The 16336-nt window shown below is 40.2% G+C and overlaps 1 protein-coding gene across 1 annotated transcript in view; it reads left to right on the top strand.

The window, feature by feature from the left end:
* Positions 1–16336, top strand: part of PGM5 (phosphoglucomutase 5) — a 67934-nt gene that overhangs the window by 30098 nt on the left and 21500 nt on the right. Inside the window, exon 7 of the mRNA XM_061475720.1 lies at positions 8468–8583. Within this exon, the coding sequence (XP_061331704.1) occupies positions 8468–8583 (116 nt within the window). The remainder of the gene's footprint in view (positions 1–8467; positions 8584–16336) is intronic.

Raw genomic sequence — 16336 nt, forward strand, 5'->3', positions numbered from 1 at the left:
TTTTATAGTCTGAGCCACAGCACTTTTCATGCTGACAGCACTGTCCATATCATGATAGTCTGGCTGAGCAGAACCAGATGTTGTAGGCTCAATGGCTGGTTTCCTGCGTGAAGCAGAGGCTTCTGATAAAGTCCAGTTTTTCATAGCAGGAATTCTTTAATGCTGTATTTCCTTGGAAAGAAAGAAAATTCGTAGTTTCCATGTGCACAAACTTCAATTAAATTGAATTAAGCACTTAGCTCTTCAGAGAGTTTTTTCTCTCAAGGAATCTCATTGCTAGGACTCTGTGTTATCATCCAGAATTCAGACAGGAACTTACAAGCCAAAGCTGTAGTCAAGGCCTTAAAACCTAAGCCTGTGTATGAGGTCACTTCCAGTGCAAATTCTTAAAAGTAATTCAACTTCTTTAATGCCTCAAATTGGGGATGGTAACAATCTGACTGTGATAATACATATGTAACTTGTATGCTATTGATAGTTTTAACATTGGCAGTAATTTTATATCTTGGTCACTATGATGGTAACTTACTTGAAGCACCTGCAAATATGGGGTGAAGAATTCCAGCTTTGCATTGCCATCCACTTGGTGTATTTGTTAAATGTGCATTTACTGTTGCTGTTAGCTGGTGAGTTCTGCATCAGTGGCAGTTCAGTCCCCAGTAAATTAGGGAACTAGACTAAAGCACAGTATCCATAAAAAAGTATCCGTGCACCTCCTTCCCATAGCGGACAGGATTATCACATTAGTTTTGAAGGCAAAGGCAGATTCAGCAAGAAGCTGTGCTGGCTATTTTTACTTTGACCACTTACTCCCTGAAGAGCAACGAAGAGGCAGAGGCATTCTGCAGCCCTTTCTCAGAGATCCGAAGCAGAATGAGCAGCTGTTGGCCTAGTTACAAGTGCATTTCAGTTCTGTAGTGCTCCCATGGCTCCATAGCTGGCAATGAAGTTAGGCATGTGAATTTACTTTTTTACACCCTGGGACTGAATCAGAAAGTTGCCTGTTGGGACTAGGTCAAAAATTACCTTGCCATTATTTTGTAGTGTCTCAAGTACTTTAAAAGCTACTGTCTTTTTGGTATGGTGCACAAGATGCTGGTAACATTTGACCGAGGTATTACAGAGTCTGTGTGACAGAAAACTTAATGGTATGAAGGATTGAGATGTATGTTCACACCATGACCTATAGGTGGCAGCGAGGAGTGTAAATAACTGCAGGGGCACAGTGTGTCCGTGTTAGAGTTCCCTGGTAAGTGTTTGCACCATCCTTGTGATTGTGTAGCCTTTTCGAGCCTGCTCCACCAGGAGACAGAAAAAGTCGAGTGAACTTGAATGACCCAAAGGGAGATACTAAATTTGGTTTAGAAAGTTAAAGGCCAGGTGCTGATCTTCCACACAACAGTTCATGTCCTTGGAGTGTTGTGGTTGCTCTGAACATTAATGTGTTCCGTGTAGCTCAAATAATATGTATAGTTGCTGTGTGTTGCAAGGCATGAGCAAGGTAGGTTGTGTTTATAGAACCTGAACTTTCTGCTGGGGTAATTTTCAAGTTTTGCTGTTGAAATGTTTCAAACATGGGGAAAGGCTGATGTGAGATTGAGAGACAGAAGAGAATATTGGAACTTGGCACCTGGCACCACAGTGACATAGTGTTAATGCAGAGGAGGCTCCATTGATTGAAAGGGAATGAAAATTGTGCTGATTAGAATTGAACAAGGAGATGATTTCTGCAGTTATTAGAATCTATAACTGTCCTCAGAACTATAGTCAGACAAAAAAAAAAATCCACCTGAAGTTATCAGTTCTCAAGACAAAAACTGCCCCTGAACAGCAGACCTTGATTCATTGTACTTTTACTTCTACACTTGCAGAAGGATTTTAGAGTTAAAAACTGGGGAGGAAGGAAAATAAATTTTTTTTTGTTTGTTTTAGGTTTTTTGCAGCTTAAAGTGTCTTCAAATGTTTTTTTTTGTGTATTGATTTCTGTTACTATGGTATTTCTCAGTGAGATGTAGCATACTAGAAAACAGAAAGACAAGGAGCTTGCCTAACTGTTCTTTTTTTGTGCCTCGTGCTCCTGATAGCCTGTCTGCCAGCCGTGGCAGTTTACATCTTATCTTACTGATTTGTCTTGTTATCTGTGCTGTGTATGAGGCGTTAGCATTCCACTGCTTTTTGGTTAATAAATTGAAGACTGGGAAGAAGAAACACTGTTAATACTTGACCATATAAGGGGGGTGACTCTTGTTTTAGTTCTGCTGCTCATACAATATGCAGTTGAAACCTTTTAAGGGAAGGCGGTGCAGACAGAGTGAAAACATCCAGGAGCAGAACATCCATTTCACATAATGGTGCCAGCGCTGGTGCTGTCATTGCTACTGCTGTGAATTTCTCACAGGTTGTTGGAGCTGCATAGTTAAAAAGGAGAGACTTACAGGTGGGACGGAAGAAAAAAGTTAAAACCATTTAGTTCGTGGCTCCTGCAACTTGAGAAACCGTGAGAATGAAGAGGGAACTGTCCAAAGGTGAGCTGAATTAGACTTCCGAAGTTGAGAAATGGAGTAGCAAAGATGTCTTCAACATCAACAAGAAGAGACCACACACAGCAAGAACAAGTTGAAACATCATACAGTGTGAATGGAATAGTGACTTTGTGACTTAAAAGGCATTGAATATTGTGTCTAAATTTTCAATAAAGTTTTTAAAATAATTTCTTTGCAAATAGATTTGATTGATGTAGAGGGAATGAGATAACTGTAAATTACTGGATGGAAAAGAAACTATGGAAGCATGATAGGAGTTCAATCCTAGATCTCATCTTGCTGCTGCAAAAGAATGAACCCATGGAATCTTAGAACTGGTTGCAGGTATGCTGAAGTAGTCTGTCAAGGTGAAGACTGTACAATATGGTTGGGGAATGGCAAAGGCAAGATTTCTAATAAAGGGATGGAAAATGGATGTAGGCAATCATAAATCAGTTATTTTGATCTCAGAAGTGTTCAGAGTGTTATATCCTTCAGGCCTTATGCACCTTTTTAAGTGGAGACCCAGTGTGAAACGGTTTTTCTTTAGCTAGTAACTCTGAAAGTTCAGGTTGATCTCTTGTGAAATGCTGGTACCACACACTGTCCTTCAGTGGCCCACATGTCTGTCCCACAGATTGCTTCAGTTCCTGTTTGTTAGGGTCTGAAAATGCATATCCTTTTGCAGAATCAGGCTCTCTGCGGTCTAAATTACAGCACCTTGTCTACCTCAGAACTGGCTCCACAGAGAGGAGTAGGATTATTAAAAAGGTGTATATTGGAACACTATCCTGTGTTTTGAAGTGGGCTCACTCAGGTGTCTGTGCATCTTTCACACGTGCAGCTGACACCTACAAGTGGTAGAAGATTGGAGACAGGGGCATGCGATAGCCACTTCTTAGTGATTCTTTCATTAATACCTCTTTCTTCCTCCAGTTTAAGACTCCAGGCTGAATGTGATGCTGCAGTTGACCCTAGCCAGCATTTCACCTACAGTGCAAAATTCCAGCCGATCTTTTACAACGGTTCATGAGACCTGTCAAAGAAAGTCCTTCCCCCAGTGTTGTGACCTTTATCTTTGTGGCAAACAGGCGTCATGACTGTGGCAGGGTAATGTTGTTTGATTGACTGGTCTATGCTCAGAAGTTATAAAAGTTTCACTAGGCACAAGAAAGTCAATTTGCCACAGGCCATTTGTTACATCTGACTGATGTGTATTCATCAGGACGTTTTGTGGCATTGTAGAGATTAGGTTGGAGCAAGCTTCCCTCTTTAATTAATGTAAGTCAGGATAATTCTGCTGAAGTGAGTGATGTTTTGCTAGTGCAAAACCACATTGACCTGGAGATACCTTCAAGGACCATTTTGCTTTATTATCCCATGTATGAAAAACAGTGTGTTGTCTTCTCTGAAAAGTGAAAAGAAAGCTACACTAGGATATTCCTTTAACCTTTTTAAAATAAAAGAACATTCTGGTTTTTCCCCCAGTGGAAAGTTATCTTTTTTACACAGTTTAAGCAGGGTAATATTTTTACTGTAATTCCAAGGAAAATTATCTGGGCTTTTAAGGTGCTGTATCCTCTTGTTTCTTAGTTAGGTGACATGCATATGGCTATGACGTACAAGGAAGAAGATCTGTGATATTCAGATGTGTAGCTGTGCTTAGTAGTAGTACAGCTGCCTGGTGCAGAACAGATAAGTTTTCCACATTAGTCTCTTAAAGCTTTCAAGATCAATTTTAGAATTACCTGATAATTTCTTTTTCCTGTCAGGAAATTTTCAAAAACCCTAATCTTCACAGTGAAGATTTTTGTTATGTTCATTCTTACCTTTGTTATGAACTGGCCAGCTCATGCTTTGATAAGACTTACAGATTTCAAGAACTGGCTTAACAATTCTGTGATGGTATTAAATAATTACGCTTTCTAGTTAAGAGATAGCTCAAACAGCTTGTCATGGCTTCATTGTATGTGTTGTAATGTTTTAATAAAAATTGGTTGGTCAGTACAGGTAGCGTGGGATTAGCTCTTCAAAATAAGAAAAAAACAAACGTGAAATTGTACAGTAGGAGGGTAAACTTAAGTATATAACATTACAAGAATTTGTCTTCCTATTGTGACTCACTAATACCTCCCAATTTAAAAACAGCTGCTCTTGCTTTTTTTAAATTTACTATATATAGTTTTAAATGTGTGTAATTGCAAAAAGTACAGTCCACTCTTCTTTGATTTTTTTCTTTTTTTTCTTCCTAAAGTGGTATTTTGGCATACTGGGAACAGAAATACTCTTAGCTCTGGTATGGACAGAATAACTAAGGTGATTGTCCTTCAGTTTAGGTCCAAGCGTAAATACTCCATTTCCCAGTCTGGCAAGAGCTTATTAGTGCTACACACAGACAGAAGAAACTTCATTGTGTAATCTCATTGATGTAGTGAGCACTTACGCTGAAAGAAGGCAAGCAAGAATAGTATTTGAAGTCAATCCCATTAAACGTCTGAGGTGACAAGAACCAGAATGTCCATGGTTTTGTTGTATTCCTTCTATGTAGTTCATACTCAGGGAACATATAAACACAGGTATATCAACTATGTGGTTAAACATAAATAGAATGCCTTTACTTCAAACAGACTAGCAAAATGAACGTATCATGTGGCTTCTTTTTTTTTTTTTTTTTTTGCAATTTTTATTTTGAATTTCCCTGGAAGTATGTTCCATTCACCAAGTTGGGCCTTTTGACAGCTAATACCTCCACCTAGAGAACTCAGAGACTGAGGTATTGCCCTTACAGGAACACTGCTGCATCAGTGTCTTGATGATGACAAGGAGTAACTGGTTAAAACTTAAACAGGGGAAGTTTAGATTGGATGTAAGGAAGAAATTCTTTACTGTAAGGGTGGTGAGGCACTGGAATGGGTTTCCCAGGGAGGTTGTGAATGCTTTAATCCTTGGCAGTGTTCAAGGGCGGGTTGGACAGAGCCTTGGGTGGCATGGTTTAGTGTGAGGTGTCCCTGCCCATGGCAGGGGGGTTGGAACTAGATGATCTTAAGGTCCTTTCCAACCCAAACTATTCTATGATTCTATGATTCTATGATGTGGTTTTTACATATATGTATATACACACACATATAAAAATATAAATATATATAAATATATATATAAGACATATAAAATTTACTTTGATGAGACCTCTGCAAGATACAGACTGTTTGCAGCACCAGTTCCAAAACTCACTTTCTGAGAGAAGTAGTATCATGTCTGCACAAAAGGTCTCATATAGATAACACAATCTTTATGGTAACATTTTTACTGCTCCAAATGTAGGAACACCAGTGTAAACATACAGAGAGAAAAGAAACTTAAAGAGCTGTATATATATATAGACTTGTTTGAACTGTCCTGTGAAGATACATTGCTAAACCCGTCATAGGTTGTAATTAATGAATCTGTGATTTGTTAGGGATAATAACCTTTACCGTGACCCACCAAGCAATTGTTCTGGCAGAATTACAAGTTCCAGAAACCCTGATCCCGAGCATTTAGTTGCCTAGCAAAATAAAATATTTCCTTAGCAACTTTCAAGCTTGTCACAAAGTCATATGCTGCATTGGGTAGTGCTGGAAATCTTCAGTGGTACATAGAAACTAATTTCCAAATTTTGGTCCACGAGGGATGCTACCCTTTTGTCTCAGATTTTTTAAAAATCCGGCTACTTGGTGTAGCAGTGGCTGAAAGCTCTGATTTTGTCATTTTGTCTACAAGAAAGCAGATTGGTGAATGTAAAGTGAAAAAAAAAAGTTTCATAAATGAAGTTTGTGGGTTGTTTTTTACTGAAAACCTGTTGTTTAGAAAGATGTGAATGTAGAAGCATTAAAAGTCCCTCGCCCTTCCTGCATTTAATTTCTATTTTCCCTGGCTTTGAAGACCTAGTAATTTGCCAGTTACAGATTATTAGTTTCCTTCCTCTGAGGGTATTTTCCTGTAGTTTGCATTGTTATTTCTTTGATCTGTTGCAGCACATAATCTCTCTTACCCTGCAGCTTTGAGAATTTTTTCTTAAAGAGAAGGCATCTTCTTGTGGGAACCCCTGTCATGTTTCTGGGGGTAATCATTTGCCTTAATGTCTATAGGCTGCTGAAAGGCACATTCTGAATTTTTTGATACTTCCAGTGATGATTCTTTATTTCAGTAAAATGGCAATTAAAATTGAGTATGATTATTTTTCAGTTTTCTCCTATTTACTCTGTTAAAGTCTTAAGAATCAAGAACAAAACAAAAAAAATTGCAAGGAACAATCTGTCATATTTCACTGTAAACTTTGTATATATTTATATGTCTATGTTTATTTGTTTGAAAAGCTTAGTTTAATGTAGGCCTGTGCCAACAGAATTAATACCTATATTTATAGTTTCTAGAGCTAGCCTAGTGCATAGAAATCTTTGGAAACCATGACAGACCCTGAAAGCATTTGGTGCTGGTCACAATAGATCTCTCCAAGGCTGTTTGTCTGCAGACCAGAGGAATACAGGAAAGTGAAAGGGAAAGGATTTCCTTCTCCAAAACCAGTACCAGGATATAGGAACATTTCTGCAAGCAGATATATTCCTGCTGTGTTGTTAGGCTATCTCAAGAGAATTGGTTTTGCTCTCCCAGCATGTTAGCCATTGTTTTCTGGTTGATTGTTTTCTACTTTTTGGCAGTAGGGTTGTGTTCCCAGCCTGTAGTTACTGTCACTCAGAGATTAAGTCCTTTTATGTTCTTGACTTTTGCAGAGCCAGGCAGAAACCTGTTCAGCTGTGCACTGCATAACCTCCCTTATGCAGCAACATTTCTAAGGGCCAGTAATATAGCTACTGCTAGCTAACACTAAGAGGTATACGTTTGCCTCTACCTCTAAACTGGGCTTGGCGGCAGTTAAAATTATGTAAATCATCTCACATCAGGTATTCTTCTGTAGAGGTGGAATTTAGGAAATATTTATTAGTTGTGATTGTTGCAGCAGTCCTAGGTAGACTGTAAGATCCTTTTTACTCAGCCATGTTGCTGGGCTGTATCTCAAGTCTTATTTTTCATATTAAAAATAAACAGCTGGCTCCAAAAATCCTAGGCACACAATGTAAAGAAGCAAATAGAATTAGAAACAAGAACAATGGTAATATTCCTTCTGTGTAAAACCCAACTCAGTAGTGGGTTCCTTCGAGGATTTTCTCTTGTCTTCCTTCTCATTTTTTTAGTCCAAGAAAGGATTTTTACACTATGGTATATAACAGGAATAATTACCAGTTCACAAACTGGGAAAGAAAAAGTACATCTGGCTTATACAGCAGTTTGTTTTGCTTCTTGCAAACACTGACAGGTCAGCCAGCTAGTAGGAGCATGTCATCTAGGTGTGTCAGAGGAGACAGGAAAACTAAGTCCAGACTCAGGTTGTGACTGGGAAAGCATTTTTAGAGGAGGTGTCTCATCTTGGAAGCATTCGTGTCTTGTCTTGCCTTTGAACACATGAACATAAACAAAAGTGTCTTTCAAGCATATCAGTGTTAGCCACCCTGTATTTTGTAAAGGAAGGTACTTCAATATGATGCTTTAACTGTCACTAGGATATTAGTATAACAGAACTGTGTATCTCTAGATAGAACTGTTTCTTGCTCAGTAAGAAGAGAAAGATACTGGTAAAGCCTATTGAGCTGACTATTTTCCAAAATACTAGTTAGTATATAAACTGCCTGGGCTCCTGTTGAAGTCAGGTGTTGAGACAAGGATCAGATGCTGTTGATCTGTTCTGGTTTTTTTTTGGTTTGTTTGGTTTTTTTTTGTTTGTTTATTTTATTTCTAGCCCACCTGTAAGGAGATGAAGCAAGACCTTGATTATTTATCAACTGATCTCTTGACATATTTTAAAAACAGTGTCATCTTAATCGTGTGATGTTTTGTTGTGTATTTTCTAGAGTGGCAAAAGTAATGAAGGTTCCTGTGTATGAGACACCAACAGGATGGAGATATTTTTCCAATCTCATGGACTCTGGACGTTGCTCGCTTTGTGGAGAGGAAAGCTTTGGCACTGGTGAGTAATGCATAATCAAAAACTTCCACAGACTTTTAATGACAATTTTTAATTTTCCTGGGTGCTCAAGTCAAAGCCAAAAGAATCAGCAAAGTAACTGTCCTGTGCTGAAACAGTGAACTGTTAGTTGTTCACAGCTTGACACCTTCTTGCAGGTGCAGTCCAGTATCTTGGGGTATGAAAAATGTGGAGGATCAACATTCAGAATCCATAGGGAATCCTGTCACTGTACAGACAGTTTTTGCAGGTGCCTGGCACTCTTTTGCTTTGAACATAATCCAGAAATGTCACACTAGTTCCACTGTAATAGTCTCTTCGCAGTCTGCAACTTTGTTTGGAGGGATTTTGCCTGTATGGAAAAAACACATGGTGTTTCCTAAGGGGTGCAGTGTACAAAATATGAGGATTGGTATGTCTAATAGTATGTCTAATCAAACTCAGATAAAATAATCATTATAAGAAATTCAATTGCATGTCAGCATCTGTGTTTTCCCTATGCATTTTTTCCTTGCCTGTCCCAAGAACCAAACAATAGAATGCAGAATGAAAGACATATCTGAGCTCTCATGACTGTTTTGAGTCAGTACAGCTCTCAGTACTGACAGGAAACATTAGAGCAAGCAATTGAAGTATGTAGTCTATTTATCCGCACAAGTGTGGTCTTGCTTCATGGGAAAAACTAAATAAATTTCACAGTGTTTCTTCTTTTTTTTTTTTCCCCTGCATTTTAGCACAGAAATTAGTTCTTTGTATTTCTTAGTAGGATTATATTACAAGTATTTTTGAATTTGCACGTATCAGAATAACTTAAACATTTGCCTGGCTAATAGTTTAGTCTATGTTTTAGTGTGAGTTCCATGGAATTCTTTATTTTGATGTAGAGTTCTTTGGCTACAGCTTTTCATAGGAAATAAGTTATCATGCATTGAAACTTGGTTATAAATTTCATTTTGCTTTGGTTGAGTTAAGTCTAGTATTAAGTTTGTTAGTTGAGGTAAGTTGGAACAGAATACTATTTATTTTAAAATGGGAATATCTTTAAGCCATGAACATGACACTTTGTTAGTCTGTCATTACCTGTGAGTATCAGAATGGACTATGAAAGAAGAACCAAAATTGTGTTAGATTTCTTCAGATATCTATCTATATAAAGTAAGAGAATTTAAATTAATAATGAAAGTTTATTTTCTCTTTGTTGTAAATGGGAACCAGTGTCCCATGATTAGCATGCCTTGGCTTAATTATGACTGGCACAGATTTGTATTGCCTTGAATGTGTATTTTAAATATGTATTTTCAAAGGGTGCTCTACAAGGTTACTGAGTGAGTTGTAACTTGGAGAGAGGGACAGGAACATCTTGTATCTTTCAGAATGCCCTGACATTTATTGTGGTGTGTTGTTAGACAGCATCTCCATTTGCCCGTAGGAGGTCTGGAATAGGGAGTTTCCAGCTCTAACGGCTTTTTGCTGCTTTTTCACCAGGCCAGTTCCTGGTGAAATCCCTTCCTTCTAAATATAGAAGCTCCTCCTGCTCATCTAAATGCAGATATTTCCATGAAATTTGGGTGGTCTTGAGACATCAGTATGACCTCCTTAGCTCCCAGATTATTTGGAAAAATCTCCTGCCTTTATTGTCATGCTGAAGAAAGGGAAGTGTGGGTTTTGACTGGAAGGACCTTGTAAAAGGTCGATGGTGAGTTCCCATCGTCTGAAGTACATCTGGGTACCTTAGTCCACAGAGTGCAGCATCACCTGCTGCACGCAGTTTTATCTGTCGAGGTATGTAAAGTGAGGAGGGGTGGCCTCTGTTCGTCACTGCCTCAGGCCCGTTTCAGCTTGGGAAGAAGCAAGAGCGGCTCCTAGACCATACTGCTCTGGTGATATGAGTACAGCTCTTCCAGATGCTTTCTGTCTCAGGGAGAAGGGAGTAATCTTTGGTTGCTTAATAGAAGCCTTGTCTCCTTTGAGAAGACTTGCTATTAAAACTTTATGGTTCAGTTATAAAAAAAGCCAAATATCAAATTTCACATGCATATATTCCCATGCACAGTGAAAAGGCATATTCAGGTCTTGCTAAGCAGGTTGTCCCAAGCATTGGTGAACTTTAGCCCTGCAGATCAGTAATCAAGAGAGGTGGTTTCAGGGGCTGATCTACTGAAACACTGAGAGCATTGTGGTCTGTGTTGGCCTAATTTTATTAGCCTCAGTATTGATTGGGTGGTTACTGAAGTTGGAAAAGAGGGACAAGCGTCTCATAAAGGTCAAACAAAGGCCTCTGGAGTTTATCTGTTCTAGGTAGGTAAGATAATTTCTCTAATTTATCTCTGTTCATGACTTCTTCCCTTTGCTTGTGTCCTTCTGTAGGGCCCTAAAACAATTGCATTTTTTACTATAGCCTCTCTATTGATTTTTTGAGGTCTCCTGAACTCAGACAAGTCTCTGCATTCTTAGTGATCTCTGTTTCTGTCTTAGTCTGGTTCTCCGAGCCTATCATTAATTCTTCAGAGTCCTAATAAATGCTAAGGGTGCTTGAACAACATACTGCTGGCCAGCATGGAGAGCAGCTCTACACCAATACCTGATCTGTGAATCCTGGTACTTTCTGGTCAGATGAGCTTTGTTGCATGCACTCAAGTGCAGAAAGCCTCCTAACCTGCCATTTAAACTAGTGCCATTTAAAGGCTAATCTGAGGCCTCAAGGTTCAATACCATGGCATCCAGATAACTTGAGCACTTGTTTAAACTGGATCCTCAGTGCATGTGTAGTTGCTGTGTAGATGAATCATGACAGTGCCTACAGGGCAGTTATGCAACCATTATGATGCCTAAAGTTTGTTTCTCTTCCTGCCTTAGTTTCCTTATCATCTTTCAATTCAATGCAGCTGTCTATTTGTGTAATGCAGTCCGGTCTGTAGATGACCAATACTTTAGCAATGTGAGCTGGTTTTAGCAATAAATATTTACCTTTTTGCAAATCTTTATGAATGTCCTCAGCTGCATGACACCTCGCAAGTTTCTGCCAGTATTGGGCATTTGAATCAATTTTACAGCTTTACCCTTAATAATATCTATTTAGGGAACTGAAACTTGGCAAGTCTTTATATTTTAGCTGTTCTGTGCAAGAGAAGGGGGCTTTACAGATCCATAGTCTATCATCAAACTAACGAAACAGCACTGCAGACCAATTGCCTGTGTACCCAGGTAATCCAGGCCAGCTGGAATTTCTGAATAATACAGAGCCCTGGTTTTGTAGCATAAGGGATTTTGCTCTAGCAAGTAAATAAATCAAATTTTCTGCTATAAAAGGACAAAAGGTTTTGAAAACATCCCGTACGGCTGTGTTTCCCAGACTTGTTTTCTGGCAGCTGATCTTGGAGCTCAACCAATACTTTAAAAACTTCTTCCATTTTTGTAGCAGTGTGAGGAGCTTGTCAGATGAGGTTAGTAGCTTTCTGATTATATGACTAATGTCCAAGACACAGTTCAGGGAAGGGCGTCAGCAACAGCAGTTAGTTTCTAAATTTCATCAGCAAACTATTAATCAGGATTAGGAGAGTTGTGTGTCTGATTTATCTTTCTGCAGTTTAAGCCACTTCAGTAATTGCTACATATTTCATAACTTGCATGCTTCATCTCCAAATTTCCTGATTCTATTAACATCAGATGCCTTCTCCTGCAAGATTATGTGGAAGAAGGACTAGTGGAGAATATAAAAATGTGCTGCTGCTGAAATGAATGAAAGCCTTATCTATTACAGTAACACAAATCTAAAATAATCTCATTAACTTGAATAAAGGGACAGAGCAGAATGCCTGTAAATCTCCACTTGCCTAAAGTATCATCAAGTTTTAGATTGCTGGATGATAATTTTGTAAGCCTCAAATTGTGTGCAAACAAAATGATTTATCATGAGTTTATATCTTCTTTTCAGTGAGGTTTTTATTTTAAAATCACACTTACAAAATGCAATATGCTAGACAGAGATGACTAATTTAGGTAAAAGCAATTACATTTTCTTAATGCATATGACCCTTAGAGTTCACTATTTCTATCAGATTGGAAATATCAGATACAGAAGAAGTTAGACATATAAAAACCAGCCTGCATGTCCAACATCTTTCCAGTATCAGAAAACCATAATAAGAACATTTTTTGCATGATCTTACTTTGCTTCTCAGGCTACTGCCTTGCAAGACTTTACTTCAAGCCTGTTTAAGCTGAGTACTACTTTGTGGATAGGAACATACTCAGAGTTTTTCCCAGACTATTTATTCTGAGTCTGGCCGTAGCAATTCACTATTACAGTAGTGAATATAACTTTTTGCTACTGTTACATGGAAGGATGTGTGACAATTAACTTAAAAATAAGTTGTTGAAGAAGTTGCAGTTACTATAATTATCCTTACTGATAATGTAATGGAATAATCAGAAAAATATTTGTTGACTCCTGCTCTGTTGTCTCTGTTAGCTCCAGCTCCTTAAACAGAGTCCAGAATTTATTATTACATTGGGTGGTTCAGTTAAACGTATCACTGAGAATTATCCTGAAATTGCTGAGAGCCCTTAGAAAGCTGGAAGGACTATTAATATTGCAGTCTTATGAATACATAGTTTCAAGGCACATTTTACTTGATCCCTCTGCACAAGAGAGTTCTGCCTTTGCAGATCCACAGCAGCAGATGCTGGATCAGCTGGGAGAAAGCAGCCCTCAGGAGAAGGACTTTGGGGGTGTTGGTTGATGAGAAGCTCAGCATGACCCAGCAGTGTGCACTCACAGCTCAGAAACCAGCCATGTGCTGGGCTGCATCAAAAGGAGCGTGACCAGCAGGTCGAAGGAGGTGATCCTGCCCCTCTACCCTGCTCTTGTGAGACCCCACCTGCAGTGCTGCATCCAGCTCTGGGGCCCCAGCACAAGAGGGACGTGGATGTGCTTGAAGGAGTCCAGAGCAGGCCACAAATATGATCTAAGTGCTGGAGCACCTCTGCTCTGGAGAGAGGCTGAGAGAGTTGGGCCTGTTCAGCATGGAGAAAAGGCTTCAGGGTTACCTTCTAACAGTCTTCCAATACCTAAGGGAGGCCTACAAAAAATCTGGAGAGGGACTTTTTACAAAGACATATAGTGACAGGACAAGGGGGGATGGATTTAAACTGAAAGAGGGGAGATTTAGATTGGACATCAGGGAAAAACTCTCTTCTGTGATGGTGCTGAGACACTGGCACAGGTTGCCCAGAGAAGATGTGGCTGCCACATCCCTGGAAGTATTCAAGTGAAATACATCCCTGTGCATGGCAGGGGTGTTGGAACCGGATGATCTTTAAGGTCCCTTCCAACCCAAACCGTTCTATGATTCTATGATTCTGTGATTTATAAAGTGAAGCAGAATGGTGTTAGTGTGAGGCAGCAAAATGAGCTCCTTCCCTCCTGTGTGCGCTGGGCAGTAGAAGTAAGTGAGAGAGAGAGAGGGCAAAGACATCTACAGACGACAGTACCTGAGGTGAAAACAAGAGCTGACTAACAGAGTTGCAGTTAGAGATTTTAATTTTCCAAAAGAAAGACGGGCAATAAACAGAATAATGTATGTGCATGCAGTAACCCAGTTGACCAATGTGCTGCTGGAATAGAAGAGAGTGAATAAACAATTTCTGAGAAATTGCAGTTGTCAGTTTTCCTCCTCCTAAGAATAAGAAACTGAGACACTTGTGGGCACACATGATTATTGTTCTATACTCACATCAGGCTAGTTTTTTTAATCTGTGACTTTTGATTCTGGAACAGTTGTGTTGTTTCCAGCTTTTCTGCGCAGATTTTTGCCTCTGAATTGGTTTCTTCCAATGCTTTCTCTTTCCAGAGAAGCAGCAATCTGTATGTCTTCCTGAAGGACACACAAGGATGCAGCACATGCCAAAGCTGCTAAATGTATCAGAAGAATGATAGGTTTATGCAGTTACCCTCTTCGTACAGGTTTATGAGCTTAAGCCATGCCAGAGCAAGGCTCAGTGCACAACAAAAAGCTTTACAAAAAATTTTCCATCCATGTTTCGCTGCACGATTTTGGTTCAATGAAACATACTCAAAGTGTTTGTTAAAACACATCTCTTCTTTGCTGTTCCGTTCAGACCATCATACAGTTGTCGTGATGTATAGACCATTTTACTGAGTGGATGTTGTGCCTTTCACTTCATAATTTGTTGGCCTGCAGTCTGCAGAGTGTTACACAACAGGAGAATAAACTATCATTTTACACTGGCACAAATTGCTGAGGTGTTTAGCTCAATACCATGTCTCAACACTTGCTGGTGTCTGTTGAGACACTTGAGCTGCTTACATTGCTGGTAATGTCAGCCACAGAGATGACTTCTTAGGTGAAGCTGAATTTTCCAGTGTTAAGGATGAATAGCTGAAAGGAGAAGCAGGTGTGTTAGGAAGGAGAGGAGCAGCCATGGCAGTCCTTATGAGCGAGCATGCTTCTACCAGGTTCCTGCCCAGCCCCAGGGGCTCCCCCAGCCTGCCCAGGACCCTGGGGGTCAGCCCCTGCCCCAGTGATGCTGCAGCAGAGCCAGTCTCCGTCTTCCCATACCCCATCCTGCCTGGCCAGTGGCCCCCCAAGACAGGCCTACCCATGGTCCCACATCCTGGCCCGGCCTCCACCCATCCCCGTCCCGAAGGAGGTGCCCAGTACCCAGGGTGGGGCTGCCCTTGGCCCCCCAGCTGCCCTGCTTCTGGCTGGAGCACTGGGGTGGGCCTGGCTGCTGGACCCTGCCCTGCCACCCCAGGTGGGCACCAGTGTTACCAGTCCCAGGGGCTCCACAGATGCTGTGGTGACCTGGGGACTTTTCCTGCTGCCACCAAAGGAACGATGCTTGGAAGGGACAACTCTATTCTAGGTCTCTCTTTTGGTGACAGTGGCAGAAGCCTGCACCATTATCTGGGAACATAATCTTGGCTAGAGTAAAAATTACCGTGACCATGCTGTCTGCTTTACCTATGAGTAAGCTGACTTGGTTATCCTTAGGACATACTGCTGGTGTTTCTATAAAAGGCACCCTTCAGTTCATTTAACATGTTACCACAGTGAGGGAGTAGAAAAGGTGAAGACGTGATTGTTCAAAGGACTGACTTCCTGTGGAGGGACATTTGTTTTGCTTCCTTATCTGAAGCTATTAAGAAAGCTATGAGAGCTCACAAATAACACTTCCCTTTTTCCTCTGATTAGTTGGCACCCCATGCTTTTACAGTGCCCAGTGCTCTGGACCTGGGAACAGAATGAGCTGTTCCTCTTTCTGCGGCAGCCCTTCGCAGACCATCCCATAGCTGTAGCTGTTGTAGTAGGAGACTGCCCTTGTTGCAGAAAGCTCAGAGATCAAGGCAGATAAAAAGTGGCAGAAAGTCCCTCCAAGAAGAGGGACTGCCAAGTCCGAGGCAGCAGCAGTGACTGGAGGGTGGACATCGAGACTGAACCTTAGGAATCACTGTGGCTCTCTGCATATCTTTTCCTTATATGTCTTTAATTTTCTGTTGACAGTTTTTCACATGATTAACAGCTTCAGTGCATCAATTTTATTATGAGAACTGTGTCTTCTGCCAGTAGCAAAACACAGGTGACTGTAGACCATGCAGGCTATTATGTAAAATCACAGCACTGCAAAGCAGTCTTGCTGCCACAGGATTTTTGTGTTTGAGGAAGAAGGGTATTTCATAAGACAGGTTTTCAAACAAAGACCTTTTAGATTCCTCTAAGTGTCTTCTAGCAGC

The sequence above is a fragment of the Pezoporus flaviventris genome, unplaced genomic scaffold (genome assembly GCF_033815535.1).
Source record: "Pezoporus flaviventris isolate CSIRO_AGI_PZ_B2104156 unplaced genomic scaffold, CSIRO_AGI_Pfla_v1 ptg000090l, whole genome shotgun sequence".
Taxonomy (NCBI): Eukaryota; Metazoa; Chordata; class Aves; order Psittaciformes; family Psittacidae; genus Pezoporus; species Pezoporus flaviventris.